This window comes from Pleurodeles waltl, chromosome 4_1 (genome assembly GCF_031143425.1).
Source record: "Pleurodeles waltl isolate 20211129_DDA chromosome 4_1, aPleWal1.hap1.20221129, whole genome shotgun sequence".
Classification (NCBI taxonomy): Eukaryota; Metazoa; Chordata; class Amphibia; order Caudata; family Salamandridae; genus Pleurodeles; species Pleurodeles waltl.
The window spans coordinates 71,464,367-71,480,672 of record NC_090442.1 but is presented as its reverse complement, the minus strand read 5'-3'; the positions used below and the strand labels follow the sequence as shown (position 1 = coordinate 71,480,672).

Sequence of the window (16,306 nt, the reverse complement as noted above, 5' to 3'; positions counted from 1 at the left end):
AAAGGAAGATCGTGGTGGATAGATGGTCAAGAATTACATGTGGAAATTAAACATTAAACCACAATATCTGAAGTGACAAAAACAGGCGTGTCAAGAACTTGGACGAAGAGGGATAATTTGCCTCCTAGATGAGGGTGCTTCGAAAGGCTGGCGGACCCACATATGACTGGTTGCTCCAGCCCAAACAGTCCTTCGGAAAGGAAGAGACGAGTGATGAGTTTATCGTGTTCAAGTAGGATTATTGGGTATAATCTTGGATATAATAAAGTGGTTCGGCACAGAATCAGGCACTGGAGAGATGAGTACGTGGCACACGATGGGGCAGACGAAACATGACCATAGGGGTGATGAACACAATCTGTCCTGTCTAATACGGTGTACCAGACCCACACCTGCACGGAGAATCAACTTCTTGGACCACTAAAGGTGGTTTGGAAAGTTTGATAATTCAGTCTGAAAAGATAGGTGGGATTATTTGAAGTCAAGAGGAAGGTTCACAGGCCTAATGATAGACACACATCTTGGGTGTGACACGATGTGTAGTCCCCAGTGTATCACAGGGTTATATTCCAACTACAGCGGGTGCCCAGAGATGCGGGGTCTGTTCTAGTGCACAATCATAGGGCAGCGAATGGAGGTTGGGATCAGCAGCAGCTCCAAGAAGGCAGGCTGTGGAGATGCAGTGCCCGGCAGCGAGGGGAAGAGAGGATCTAGCAAAGGTGTTACCCAAGTCCTACACATCAATTGTGATTTAGCTCTTCATAAATAACCATAACACCACAAAACACAACAAACCAGCATAAAACAGTTCAAAATAATCCCAGCCAGCATTACTCAACCTATCTCAATGGAAGCGTCAAATCGACAAAATTACCTAACTCAAAGTATCCCATCGTAACTCAACCCAAAGTAATAGAACATAACTTAACTCAACCAGTTTCAACCAAACATAAACCAGCACAACATAATCAGGGAAAAGGGACCTAAGAGAACTCAATCCAAAGTGACATACTGCAGCACAGCCGGCCATACATCACAAAGCAATCAAACGTAACTCAGTCCTATGTAATTCATATCCCCACTCAATCCAGCAACCACTCCCATCATAACCTGATCCAAACAGAATCCAACACAACACATCTGAATGCTATCTAGCAACCTGAACTACTCAGGCACCGAATTACCACAAACCATTACAATCCAACCTATAAAACTGTCACAAACCAATGTAACTGAACACAATCAGCTTTAATCCTGCCCAGTTCAAAGTAACCCCCCGGAAGCCATCCAACAGTACGCAAAATAATATACCGCGTGTAAACTAGCCCACTGTATCCAACCTAGCCTAAAACCTAACCCAACAGAATCACACCGAGGAAAACCATGCAACCCAATTCTAGAAAGTCTGTATTCCTATTGACCCCCATCAGTTCTTTTTTAATACTTTGAAAACCCACAGTGTCACGATCCTCCAGCAAAGCTAGAACGAAGCACTGGTAACTCAGGTCTTCCTTCAAAGGCTTGTTGACGAAGCCGTTATAGTCCTTCTCGTCTCCGAGGGTGAATGAATCAGGCAGGTTGGCAAGATGGGCTGCAATGTATGGCTTCATCTCTTCAGTCCGCCGTCGCTGGCGTCGGCCGGGGGTTTCCTGGTTGATGGCTTCAAGGATCTAAAGGTAGAAAGTGGTTATCCATGAGACGTGAGCTAAACTTGCTAAGGCTTAAAATTACCTCCTCGGCACCCCTGAAAACTCATGCAATCTCCTTACCCCCGTTACTTTGCAGCAGTATGCACATATGCACCCCAGATGGAAAGGGACCGCCTTCAGCTCCCACCAATGCATGCATGGACAACACGCATCATGATGTCAGGCGCAATGCTATTAAATCACATGCCAGGCGAAGTGTTTATTTTGTAGGTAACTCCACTACAAAAGCATGCCAGTGCCAAGTCCCACACTATCACTGAGATGCTAAGGGACCCATTGGTCAATAAGGACACAAGTGAGGCACAGGATGAAGATGGGGAAAATCAAGATGAGGCCCAGAGGACGAGACAAAGGAGGAAAGGAGGAAACATGGCAACTGACAGCAGGCACACGAGAAACAAGAGAGAAGGATATGGAAGAGAGATAACTAGGAAGATGGACAGAAGAATAAAGGAAGAGAAGAAACTGATGAATAGGTTGAGCTAAGAAGGCACAGGAGACAATCTGCAAGGAGCAGAAGACAAGACAAAGGAGATCACGGAGAAGATAATAAAACCAAGGTCGACAGAGAAGATCAAAGACAATAAAATAGACACAGGTACAGGTCAGGTGGTAAGTGGACAGGTTAGGCACAGACGGGCGCTGCAGGCAAGAGTTCATACACAGACCTCCGTTGCAACACTGACGACACATGCTCATACCTGGGTCAGCTCCAAGTCCTCCGGACCTTGCTTCTTGGTTACAACTCTGCTGCTTCCAGAGGTTAACGGCACCACCACAATATAATAGGACCTGCAAAAAGAGAAGGGAGACACAAAAGAAAAGAGTTACTCATCAGAAGCCATAGTTGTGTTGCTTGCTCCTTGTTACAAATTCACAGATTCTCAGCAAACAATATACACAACTATTTGAGTGAGACATATCTGCAAACAATCATCAACCACAAAAAAAAGTCTCACAATGTAACACGATAAGAGAGTAACTTCAGCTGACAATCCTCCAAATATTATGAGACGAGACCATGACATCTGCTCACAATCTGACGTTGCTTATGTTCTCTTATGGAGGGGGCCTGGCCAGGCAGCTCAGACGGGACCGCTCCTATTGGAGCAGCACTGAAACTGATTTGCATAAGGCGGGTCTGACAAGAATGGCACAGTGGGCAAAAAATATGGTACAGAATGATGCCCCAAGCAATTACTAGTGGCTGAGGTTTAATTCCATCACCATGTTGTTCCTGCAGTAGATGCCCTAGGTGTGTGAGATATACCCAGTTGGGGGTCCCATGCCCACTGTGCCGTAGGACTCAAGCTGTACTTCACTCACGAGACCCAAGTAGGTTGAAACCATTCTGCGGTTGCTTCTGTTCCATCTGGAGGGAAATCTTGCCTGGAAATTTGGGACTGTCTGTTCCTATTAAGATCAGGACCGAGGCTGATTTGCATAAGGCGGTCTGTCTACAATGGTATACTGGGTGAAAAACAATGGTCTGGAATGATGCCAATGAGCGATTGCCAGTGACCACGATTAATTCAAGCATACGTTCTATCACTTAGTTGTTTCCACATTCTGAACAAAGCAGATTGAAGAGGGAAAACTCTACAGCCAGCTAGACTCAGCTAGACTCCACCGCCAGCTAGACTCCACCGCCAGCTAGACCTCACCGCCAGCTAGACCTCACCGCCAACTAGACCCCACCGCCAACTAGACTCCACAAACAACTGGCTCAATGCAACCAGAGTCTAAAAGCTCTGCTTCCTCACACAATGAAAGAAACCATATGAACAGCAACACACAGACTCTTAAAATTCATCTCCATTAACCAAGAAGCAAAGGAGTCTGTAAGCCATCTGCAAAGGCGCACAGCAAAAACAGGCAATCATCACAACGTAACAGGACGATTGTGCGCCCTCGGCAAACAACTGGCACATGGAAGAGCTGGAAACCTCTGTCACAAGACCTATGGAAGAGCGCCCCCCCCAACCAGGGGGGGCGCGGCCCCTTAGGGATCGGGGACGCCGGGGCCGAGCCTCGCACTAGTTGTGCGCAGGCTGGCCATGGGCTTCCGCTCGCGCGTCTCGCGAGACGCGCGGGCGGAAGTTCGACGCTGGGAGAGCGTCGGTGGACGGGGCAGGGCTGGACCGGTTTGGGCCGCCGCGCACTGGTGGGGGGGCATAAAAGCGCCCCCCCCAGAAGGCTCGGCCTTCTTACTTCGTGCGCGGCGGCCGGGGACGGGCAGACCTGTTGGCGATTGATTCCAGATTCCAGAGGACCTAGGAACGCGGCGGCGAGGTCGAGGACAATTGCTTCGAGAGAAGCAGGGTTCTGGAATCCTTGTCGTGGACAAAGAATCAGAGGGTCCCTGAGGATCAGATAGCAGGGGAGCGACCTCGTAGAGTCGGGTGCATAAAAATTGGTCGTGTAGCGGCAGGCGCAGGGGAGCGACTTCGTCAGCAAGCAAAGGAAAGCGAGGTGAGTGAGCGCACGGAGGCTGACTCCGTAGTTAGGAGGTTGTTCTGTGCGCACTCTCACCTGCTTGGGGTTTACACCCCAGGTCAATTAGTTAAAAAGTTTCTCTCTGTTTTAAATGTTTAAAAATTTTGTGTGCCACGTGGGAGAGGGCTGTGGTGCAGGGGAAAAAAAGTATTAAGGGTACAGATATTGTTCTCCTCCCAATTATAGTTAGCTTTGTGGTAAAGCGAAAGGGGGCCATATCAGTTGTTGAAAGTGCTTATTTACACATATAATTGTGGAATTAGTAGGTGGGTAATTTTGTCACTAATCTGAATGTGTTAATGGTGCATTGCGCGTCAGTGTCCTAAGACTGTTATCCACTGTGTTTTGCAAATAGTGATGTTGGCATTGGGCTAACGGACTATTCATTAGGTGGGTAATTTTGTCACTGATCTGAATGTGTTAAGGGTGCATTGCGCGTCAGTGTCCTAGGATTGTTATCCACTTAATTTTGCAAAAAGTGACGTTGGTATTGGGCTAACGGATTATTCATTTGCGTTAATTAATTGAGAAATTTGTCTTACCACTGCTTGCAACTTGTTTACCTAATATTAGCATTATGGCAACTAATAGGGCGAGAGGAGGTAAGAGGAAGGCCACAGATCCTGATCTTGCCCAATTGCTAAAATTGGTCCTAGCTAAGTTAGGGGGCGGGGATTCAGAAGGGGAGGCTGCTCCTTCAGATGGAGATGACGGTGAGGTAGGCGCTTCCCGCCCGCGCCGTGCGAATGTAGCACCGCCTGCAGCTTTTCCTCCAGTTAAGCGTAGGAATAAAAAACAGACTGGGGGGGCGGTAGTTCAACAGCCTACGCCGCAGACAGTTGCTTTTCCTCCAGTTAAGCGTAGGAATAAAAAACAGACTGGGGGGGTGGTAGTTCAACAGCCTACGCCTCAGGCAGTTTTGGCCCCCCCTCCCCCTGTGGTTGAGTTAGTCACAGTGGTGGCCCCCAGTATTGCAGCGGCGGCGCCTTCTGAAGAAATTGCTGGGCATCACGCAGGGGTAAGGTCGCCTAGCACGGGCCCGGCGGGAGGTGTGGAAGCTATGCTGGCGGATATACGGCGTTCTGTAGCAGCATTAGCAGCACCAGCCAAGGATGTACCCACGCAACCATTACCCATTGCGCAGGGAGTGGCTCTAGGGGTTGGCGCAGTCACAGAGCAGGGGCAGGCGGCGGGGGCCCATTCAGGGGCATCCCAGGACCTGACAACTCAAACTTTAGTGTCAGTATCACAGATGTTGGCCAATCTCTCTGTGCCAGTGCCAGCCCCACCCCCCACGACCCCATGGGCTAGTGACCCATTGCAGAACTCCGTACTTGAACTTAAGCGCCAGGTGGAGGCGTTGGTAGCAGCGCGTAATGTTCCTTCATTGCAGGTGGCGACCTCGGGCCCCAGTGTCAGCCAGGCACCGGGCCCGCTGTTGCAGACTCCTCCAGGTGGAAAAGAAAATGGTAAGGTCATAGAACAGGGTGGTAACACCATAGTAACACCAGCCCCAGCTGAAGTCACGGGGGCAGACACATTGCTATCTAGGCCGGGAAAGTTAGCTGCACATGTGGCTTCGGAAATCAAAGAGAAAATATGGAAAGGGGATTTTGTGGACATTTTTAGCCTGGTAAGGGCTAAGAGAAGGGAAATTGAATCAAAGGATAAAGATGCTAAAACTTCAGCATACTCAGATAAAAAACCTAAGATAGAAGAGAATATTACAAATTGGTTATTCGGTTTTAATGTGTTTATGTCAGTCATGATGGAAAAGAAGCCTGACATCGGCCTGTCAATGATATTTTATGCAAACAAAATTTTAAAAGCTCATCATATGTACGGCGGGAACGCTTGGCTGGAGTATGACCGTGATTTCAGGTGGGCAAAGGTAGAGGATCCAGCAATTGGTTGGGATCAGACTGAAGTAAATGTTTGGCTGGAGTGCGTGAACAACAAATTACCCAACAAGCAGCCCTTTCGAGCACAGTATACAAGCGACAAAAAAGGGTCTTGCTGGGCGTTTAACAAGAAAGTATGTTCACGCCCCCCTGGGACGTGCAAATTCAGGCACTCCTGTGCATTTTGTGGGCACCCCTCTCACCCCGAATTTAAATGCATTAAAAAAGCAAAGGACAGAGCTAAGGAAGGGAGTAAGTCCAGTACCTAGTTCTTCCTTGCCGACTCCCATTCACTTAGAGTTTTTGTTGCCTTGGCTGAAAGTTTACCCAGTCTAGGCTTCAGCTGAACTTCTGATTAAAGGTTTTTCACAGGGTTTTAGAATTCCAGCATCCCAGGTCCCCCCCCTAGGTCACTGCAGAAATCTTATGTCTGCCGTGAAAAACCCTGGCGTGGTGGCTAAGAAAATTGCAAAAGAGCGCGCTCTAGGGAGGCTGGCTGGCCCCTTCACTTCCCCACCCACAGTTAATTTTGTCTGTTCCCCATTAGGAGTAGTACCCAAAAAAGAGCCGGGACAGTTCAGATTGATTCATAATCTATCAGCCCCACGCGGCGCCTCAGTGAATGAGGCAATAGACCCGACTTTATGTTCAGTGCGTTATGCTACCGTAGACCAGGCACTAGTGTTGCTGAGGGGTCTGGGGCGGGGTGCGCTCTTAGCAAAAACAGATATCGAAGCAGCTTTCCGGCTTTTACCAGTTCACCCTGAAGATTACCATTTTTGGGGATTCCAATTTAATGGGGAGTATTTTTATGACAAATGTATGCCCATGGGATGCAGTGTGTCTTGCAGTTATTTCGAACAGTTTAGTTCTGCTTTGCAATGGATTTTCACTAGACGTACAAGTCATGCAAATGTTATTCATTATTTGGATGATTTCCTAGTGTTGGGCCCTCCTGAGTCAAACAAATGCATTTGGGCCCTGCAGTCTCTGACAACCATGTTTGGAGAATTCGGGGTCCCAATAGCCCAGGAAAAAACAGAAGGCCCCTCCACATGCATCACTTTCCTGGGCATAGAAATTGACACCATAGCGGGGGAGTGTCGCCTTCCTCTGGACAAGCTTCAAGTTTTTAAGGGGTCCATCAGAACAGTCTTATCCCATACCAAGGTCACCCTGCACCAATTGCAAGTATTGGTGGGTCAATTGAATTTCGCATTGAGGATTATTCCCATGGCCCGCCCCTTTTCCAGATCCATAGCTAGGTCCATGGCAGGGTTGACCGAGAAACACCATCACACCAGGCTATCTGCGGAAGTAAGGGACGATTTGAGAGTCTGGGAAGCATTCCTACAAGAATGATCTGGCCTCTTCCCCCTGCCGACAGCCCTTCTCTTGGCCTGTTTACGGACGCTGCAGGCAGTGTGGGCTTTGGGGCTATACTTGGTTCTGCATGGTGCCGGGCAGATTGGCCAACTGATTGGGTAGAGTTGGGGCTCACCAAAAACATAGCATTCTTGGAATTATTTCCCATCATTGTAGCGGTTTCTGTATGGGAGGACGCATTGAGAAACAAGACAGTAGTATTTTGGTCAGACAACATGGCAGTCGTGGAGTCAATCAATAGACAAAAAGCTAGCTGCAGATGGGTGCTGAGACTACTTAAGTATCTGGTGCTGCAATGTTTGAAACTCAACATCACATTCCGGGCGAAACATGTTCCTGGGGTAAATAACAATGCAGCTGATGCTTTGTCTCGATCATTAATGCAGGATTTTCAGAGGTTCCACCCTCAGGCGTCGGAGAGGATGACAGAGTTTCCAACATCACTGTGGAAGATTGGTGTCCCGCGCTGTCAGCCCTAGTAGGGGCTTCTTTGGCGACACGAACAAAGGGGGCATACGAAAGGGCCTTCTTGCATTATAGACTGTTTTTTAAATCAGTGAACTCCTCAGATTGGTTTTCATCCGAAGCAATCTGTGCCTTTTTACAACATTTAAAAAGCAATGGTAAACCTGTCTCGTGCGCCAAGGCCAGCTTGGCAGCCATCCGTTTTTTCGCCAAGCTAAGAGGGCAAGACTCTAAACTCAATGCCTTTATTATTAAGCAGGCACTGGTGGGGTGGTCAAAAGCGGAGGGCCCCAAAGTAGACTCTAGGCGGCCTATAACCCCCCAGGTATTAGAAAAATTGCTGGGTGCAGTTGCTGTAGTTTCTTCCTCCCCTTTCGAGACTGCCTTATTCACATCAGCTTTTTCGGTGGCCTTTTATGGGGCCTTCCGTATTGGCGAAATGTTAGGTACTTCCAAGAACGACCATGCAGGGGGTCTCCAATGGCCAGATGTAATAATCAATAATAACTCCGCCACCATACTGCTGCGCAAATCAAAGACTGATCAGTTAGGTAAAGGGGCGAGGATTGATCTTCGGGCAGCGCGGGGGTCTCTTATCTGTCCGGTTGCCAACCTAGGTGCTTATCTAAAGGTGCGCCCTTTAGAAAAATCAACGGCGTTATTTATACACGCAAATGGGGACTGTCTGTCGCGCTACCAATTTACAGAGGTAATGAAAATATCATTAAAGGCAGCAGGCTTGGAGCCTCGGGGTTACTCTCCTCACTCGTTCAGGATTGGCGCGGCTACGTTAGCTGCGGGTGCAGGTATGCCCATCTCTGAAGTTAAGGCCATTGGCAGATGGTCGTCTAACTGTTATAAGCGTTACGTTAGGCCAGAGCTGGTATAATTGGGATTGTTGGTGTATCTTAACATTCTGTACCATTCCTCACACAATTTTCCCTTTATTGCAGTAGATGGCTCCGCGTGTGGTTTGGGTACTGGGGCATTCATTCGTTCGTCGGGCGGCGTACCGGTTGCAGCAGCTCCGTAAACCGAATCCGGCGACAAGCTTAGACGTGGCCTTCAGGTGGTGCGGGGTTGGCGGCAAAGGAATTAAACAGCTACAGCAGCTGGTTGATTTGGCTCGCGGATGTCCAGGTCTCCAATCCCCGGACCTCATCATCATTCACCTGGGGGGCAATGACCTGGTACATCTGGGTCGAAAAGCCCTCAGAGAGGCGATATTCTTAGAAATAACAAAGCTTGCTAAGCAATTTCCTCATACAGCCATCGCCTGGTCTCACATGGTGCCACGGAAAAGATGGGGCCCAGGAATCAAACCAAGAACAATCAATGTGTCAGTGAGGCGACTTAACGCAGAGATTTCAAAGCTTTGCCCTGGTCCAGGCCGTTTGTGGAACATCCCACATAGACAATTGAAAGGTCCTGAAATGTTTCATAGGGATTTGGTTCATTTATCCGATGCAGGTACTGACCAATTCATGGCAGACATGTGTTTTTTTGCTAAGTGTTTGTTTTCTGGTGGGGAGGGCGTAGGACCCTGGGGCCCTGGTCGCCCTCGTGGCGCAGAAAGAAAGAATAAAGTAACCGGAAGCAACAGAGGGGACCCCAAGGGGGGGGCCCCGGTATAACAAGAGAGATAGGATCCTGAAGTCCTGGACCAACCTGCGGATGGACACACCTGTTTGGGGGTAGGGAGCCCAGATCACTGGGGTGGTCACAGGGCTCATGCCCTGGGCCGCCCTGGTACACCCCTTGGTTGATTGGTGTTTGGAGAGGGGGCGGAACCCTGAACATGGGGGCAAGGAACAGAGGAAGCAGGGATACCGCCCCCCTAAGGATACAGGTGACAATCAGTCCCTGTGTGGTCCAAAGGAGGTTCAGGACAGGAAGGGATCCTGTCAAAATTATATGGTTACAAAGTAGCGACTATAGCAGTTTATATATATTAAAGTTTGCAGTGAAATGTTTTAGTTGAGTAAAGTGCATATGACGACTTACATGAATTGTGTTTATGAATTTCTATGAAAGTATATTTAAAATAAATACTTCTTCCATCAAACAAAAACTGTCTTGTCGGTTGGTGTATGACCGGTGTTGGGGTAAGGCCCCTATGGCGGCCTCCGAGTCCTATGGAAGAGCGCCCCCCCCCAACATGGGGGGGCGCGGCCCCTTAGGGATCGGGGACGCCGGGGCCGAGCCTCGCACTAGTTGTGCGCAGGCTGGCCATGGGCTTCCGCTCGCGCGTCTCGCGAGACGCGCGGGCGGAAGTTCGACGCTGGGAGAGCGTCGGTGGACGGGGCAGGGCTGGACCGGTTTGGGCCGCCGCGCACTGGTGGGGGGGCATAAAAGCGCCCCCCCCAGAAGGCTCGGCCTTCTTACTTCGTGCGCGGCGGCCGGGGACGGGCAGACCTGTTGGCGATTCCCACCCACCCTCTCCTTATTATTAGGCTTGGAGGAAGGGCGCAGAAAGAAAGAATAAAGTAACCGGAAGCAACAGAGGGGACCCCAAGGGGGGGGCCCCGGTATAACAAGAGAGATAGGATCCTGAAGTCCTGGACCAACCTGCGGATGGACACACCTGTTTGGGGGTAGGGAGCCCAGATCACTGGGGTGGTCACGGGGCTCATGCCCTGGGCCGCCCTGGTACACCCCTTGGTTGATTGGTGTTTGGAGAGGGGGCGGAACCCTGAACATGGGGGCAAGGAACAGAGGAAGCAGGGATACCGCCCCCCTAAGGATACAGGTGACAATCAGTCCCTGTGTGGTCCAAAGGAGGTTCAGGACAGGAAGGGATCCTGTCAAAATTATATGGTTACAAAGTAGCGACTATAGCAGTTTATATATATTAAAGTTTGCAGTGAAATGTTTTAGTTGAGTAAAGTGCATATGACGACTTACATGAATTGTGTTTATGAATTTCTATGAAAGTATATTTAAAATAAATACTTCTTCCATCAAACAAAAACTGTCTTGTCGGTTGGTGTATGACCGGTGTTGGGGTAAGGCTCCTATGGCGGCCTCCGAGTCCTATTATGAAAGACACCTACCTTACCGGGGCGGCAGCTTGCACCCGGGGCAGGCGCAGGGTGAACTTGCCATCCTTGATGTATTTGCTGGTGGAGGTGGGCTTGCCGTGGAGCACATCGGGTGCAGTGCGGATGGAGACCCGGTGCTGCAGCCCGCCGGCACTGTTGCCCCGGTTCATCAGGACGAAGGAGTATTCGGTGTCAGGCTTCAGGTCGCAGATCAACTTCCGCATGGAGTGTCCATCCACCTCCACGTCCTGGTTGTTGTACAGGATCTGGAAACACACAAGGAGCAAAGGATTTACTTGTCATGGAGTCCTTCACAAGACGCACCGTGGAATACGGTTTTATCTAGGCTCCAAAGTTATCACCCAAGTCAAAAGTCTTCATTTCCCGGCCTTGAATAAATTCTGCTTCAATCAATCACGGATTTTTAAAGCACGCTAATCACCCCTAGGGTGTCAAGGCGCTGCTTGATTCAAACAGGATGCAGTTGCAAACTCAGCAGGTGGTTTTACCCAATGAGATAAGTCAACGGGGCATGACAGTCGCCAGGGCCCCTCTACCAGATTCACACACACACTCCTCAGTGATTTCAGAACCCTCTCAAATATAATGCTTCCTTTTAAAACTACTATTTTAATTGCTCAGCTACTTGTCTTATCAATTAAAGCCCCACTGTTTATATTTTCAGTACTTAGTCTGGGAAATTGCCTTTACTTCGGACACCCTGCTATGCTGGAAGCAGTAACAGCATCTGTACAGCGCTGCTTTCGGGCATCAGAGGCGCTCTGCAGACATTTCACTGATCGCAAAAATAACATCCTAATCACTGCAGTGTTGAGTAACAAAAACACAAATTTTGGGCAAAATAAGGACGTTCGTTTTTAGGCCTCTGAAGGACCTCTCTAGCCTGCACCGTGAAGACTCGTAAAATCAAAAACAAAGGTAACATCCTTCCAAGCACACCCCTGACATGGCGCTTCATTGCCCCACATAGGGGTAGGGCGCGCTATATAAGTGTTGCAATACAATGGAACAATTGTCAAACATAAGAGCGTCTCCAGCAGTGACGTATTAATGATGCAAAGGGGTCAGTGGCACCGGACCCTGAATCCCGAGGAGACAATTAAACCCTTGTTACTGCTATGTTTTTCTACTCAGGCAGTGCTCAGGGTTCCGGTTTTCCTTGCTTGCACTAGGCGCTGTGGCACCCTTGATGTGCCACTGCTCTCCAGGGCCCTTGATGCCCTTTCACCAGCACACCAGGGCCACTGTTGTTGAGGAATACTTCAGGCAACCCGTCTTACAGCCCATTTGCCTACAGAGATAAACAACTCATTATGAAAATGCTGAATTAATCAGCGGGCGCTCTTTGCCCGCCGTGCACCTCTGCCCTGGCAACTGCGTCCTGCGCTAAGCAACCGCTTGTGCTCCAGGATGGAGGCCTGGGAAGAACCTACACTTGTTCTCGTGAAGACGAAATGCCACTAATTGTTTCCATGGAGACCTGTATAGGCTGCCAGCCATGCACGGGCTCGGTCCTGTCTGAGCCTGACCCGGAGGCGGGGCAGGAGGTCAGGCGGCTTGCAAAACAGTGAATACCGAGGGCTGTTTGCTTCCTTCCGCCGCCTGCGTCAAGACTCAACAAGCCACTGGGTTGCCACGAGGACCCCTAAGCCCGTGCCACTATAATGCAATTATATAGCGCCGGGACCCTAGCCCCGTGCGCCAAGACGCATCCGAGCCACTAGGACGTCACTAGGACCTCTGAGCCCGTGCCATTATAATGCAATTATATAGCGCCGGGACCCTAGCCCCGTGCGCCAAGACGCATCCGAGCCACTAGGACGTCACGAGGACCTCTGAGCCCGTGCCATTATAATGCAATCATATAGCGCCGTGACACTAGCCTCGTGCGTCAAGACGCATCCGAGGCACTAGGACGTCACGAGGACCTCTGAGCCCGTGCCATTATAATGTAATCATATAGCGCCGTGACACTAGCCTCGTGCGTCAAGACGCATCCGAGCCACTAGGACGTCACGAGGACCTCTGAGCCCGTGCCATTATAATGTAATCATATAGCGCCGTGAGGCACTAGGACGTCACGAGGACCTCTGAGCCCGTGCCATTATAATGTAATCATATAGCGCCGTGACACTAGCCTCGTGCGTCAAGACGCATCCGAGCCACTAGGACGTCACGAGGACCTCTGAGCCCGTGCCATTATAATGTAATCATATAGCGCCGTGACACTAGCCTCGTGCGTCAAGACGCATCCGAGGCACTAGGACGTCACGAGGACCTCTGAGCCCGTGCCATTATAATGTAATCATATAGCGCCGTGACACTAGCCTCGTGCGTCAAGACGCATCCGAGGCACTAGGACGTCACGAGGACCTCTGAGCCCGTGCCATTAAGGCACTAGGACGTCACGAGGACCTCTGAGCCCGTGCCATTATAATGTAATCATATAGCGCCGTGACACTAGCCTCGTGCGTCAAGACGCATCCGAGCCACTAGGACGTCACGAGGACCTCTGAGCCCGTGCCATTATAATGTAATCATATAGCGCCGTGACACTAGCCTCGTGCGTCAAGACGCATCCGAGGCACTAGGACGTCACGAGGACCTCTGAGCCCGTGCCATTATAATGTAATCATATAGCGCCGTGACACTAGCCTCGTGCGTCAAGACGCATCCGAGGCACTAGGACGTCACGAGGACCTCTGAGCCCGTGCCATTAAGGCACTAGGACGTCACGAGGACCTCTGAGCCCGTGCCATTATAATGTAATCATATAGCGCCGTGACACTAGCCTCGTGCGTCAAGACGCATCCGAGGCACTAGGACGTCACGAGGACCTCTGAGCCCGTGCCATTATAATGTAATTATGTAGCGCCGGGACCCTAGCCCCGTGCGCCAAGACGCATCCGAGGCACTAGGACGTCACGAGGACCCCTGAGCCCGTGCTATTTAATGACATCGTATAGTGCCATGACCCTAGCCACCTGCGTCAAGACGCAACAAGCCACTGGGTTGTCACGAGGACCCCTAAGCCCGTGCCATTATAATGTAATTATATAGCGCCGGGACCATAGCCCCGTGCGTCAAGACGCATCCGAGCCACTAGGACGTCACGGGGACCGCTGAACCCGTGCCATTATAATGTAATGATATCGCGCCGGGACCATAGCCCCGTGCGTCAAGACGCATCCGAGCCACTAGGACGTCACGAGGACCCCTAAGCCCGTGCCATTATAATGTAATTATATAGCGCCGGGACCCTAGCCCCGTGCGTCAAGACGCATCCGAGCCACTAGGACGTCACGAGGACCTCTGAGCCCGTGCCATTATAATGTAATCATATAGCGCCGTGACACTAGCCTCGTTTATCAAGACGCATCCGAGCCACTAGGACGTCACGAGGACCCCTGAGCCCGTGCCATTTAATGTCATCGTATAGTGCCATGACCCCAGCCACCTGCGTCAAGACTCAACAAGCCACTGGGTTGTCACGAGGACCCCTAAGCCCGTGCCATTATAATGCAATTATATAGCGCCGGGACCCTAGCCCCGTGCGTCAAGACGGTACGAATCACTAGGATGTCACGAGGACCCCGGAGCCCGTGCCATTACAATGTATTCATATAGCGCCGTGACTCTAGCCACCTGCGTCAAGACGCAACGAGCCACTAGGATGTCACGAGGACCCCTGAATCGGAGCCACTATAATGTAATCGTGTCACTAGGACCCTGGAGCTGGTGTCGTCATATTGTTGGCTTAGAGTCATCACACTAGCCCAGGAGGACCTCTTCAGTTTAGCGAACGCGTTACCACCCCAGCTCGGGAGCTGGTAACTTTTCAATGTTTTGCGACCGGATTACAATTGCAAGACATTCATGCATGGCTTAAAGGATCACTGTTTGGAAGGGATGCAGTAAACATGCCCCTTCGAAACAGCGATTTGTTATGGGGTTCTAAACACATTTTATGGTTCGGTAAGGCCAAGTGAGCCCCCCGGATGTCGCAAGGATCCCTAAGCTGGTTCCATCATGATGTAGGCATATGGTGCCCGAGTCAAGGGTCGAGGTAGCCCACAGGATCCACGGAACTGATGCCATTATAGAGCAGGCATATAGCGCCGCAACCCAGCTGGAAGATGGCACTTATGTTTACCGTGTGTCTGTCTCAGGATACTGCAGTATTTCTGATAAGAGGTGCAGTGCCATCTTTCCATGGTGGGGCCCTTGTTAGCAAGAACTTTGCATTGTATTACCCACTTTTGCTGTTCTTGTAGCGCGGGTGACGCCAAAAGACTCGAGGAACTGGTGTCACATACAGTTGGAATAGGTCTTTCCAAGAGTCTCAACAATCCTTAAGAAAACACTGAGGAAAGAGAAAATCGAGGTAGGCAGGGAGGGGAGAGGCTCTGATGTAGAAATAGACCGAGGTAAGCCAGAGACTCAAAGATTACCTTCCCATGGGGCCCCTTGGAAGGTGAGGGGCCCGAAGAGGCGGGAGGGGGTTCCTTGGGGTTTAAAGGCTGCCCGCAGTAAATGGAGTCCTGGGGTCTAGCCACCGGTGTCCTGGTGCCACAATACGGGATGAACATGTTGGATGCGAGATGTGGTGCAGTCAATATTCCTCTTGGAGGTAGTGGGGGGTCAGATGCCCATAGATAGCAGGGAAATATATAGAACATTTAACTCAATCTCCAACCAGGGCTTTATCTTCAGAGAAGAAAACGGAGGCCACAAAGGGGATGCACAGAGAAAAACAGAAGTCGCTAAACTCTCATAGGAGTGTGGGATTGTGACGCTTGCTCTTCTAGGTGAGACCGGGCTCACTTTGGAGGAAGTCTTTTCACGTGTGATCCTTCACTATAATGTTTAGAAACAGCACTTTAGTGCTGTGTCAATGGGAGGGAGGGACCAGACAAAAAAATAAAAATACCATACAGTCACCTTGTTGTCATATTTCTGCCTCGCCTTCAATTGCTCTGGGTTGAAGACTTCACATCTCAGGTGGGGGAAGCCCCAGGGCCTGTGTCTCCAGTCACAAAATGAAACAGCGAAAGGTCCTTGGACCTAAAACCTCAGCAACCAAACTGGGGCCCCACCCATCTTAGTCCGGGGTGCACGCTAGAGGTCATTAAGGGTCAATCAAGGTCTCAGTGTCCAAGTCAGTGTTTAGAAGAGTTCTGGTGACCAGCATCTGTGCAGGACAAAGGCCAGGGATCTGATCCTACATTTCGAGAAGCAGAAGCAAGTTAACCAGGTTCCTCTGGGTCTTGGGAAATGGGCCACAGTG

General features: G+C 50.2%; 1 protein-coding gene across 8 annotated transcripts in view; it reads right to left on the bottom strand.

Moving 5' to 3' along the window:
- The window catches only part of PTPRF (protein tyrosine phosphatase receptor type F), a 597,274-nt gene that overhangs the window by 67,421 nt on the left and 513,547 nt on the right, over nt 1–16,306 (bottom strand). For all 8 annotated transcript variants that reach the window (XM_069227811.1, XM_069227807.1, XM_069227815.1 and 5 more), the window contains 3 exons: nt 11,011–11,264; nt 2,411–2,501; nt 1,458–1,670 (listed from right to left, as the gene is read on the bottom strand). In XM_069227811.1, coding sequence (XP_069083912.1) covers nt 1,458–1,670; nt 2,411–2,501; nt 11,011–11,264 — 558 coding nt within the window. The remainder of the gene's footprint in view (nt 1–1,457; nt 1,671–2,410; nt 2,502–11,010; nt 11,265–16,306) is intronic.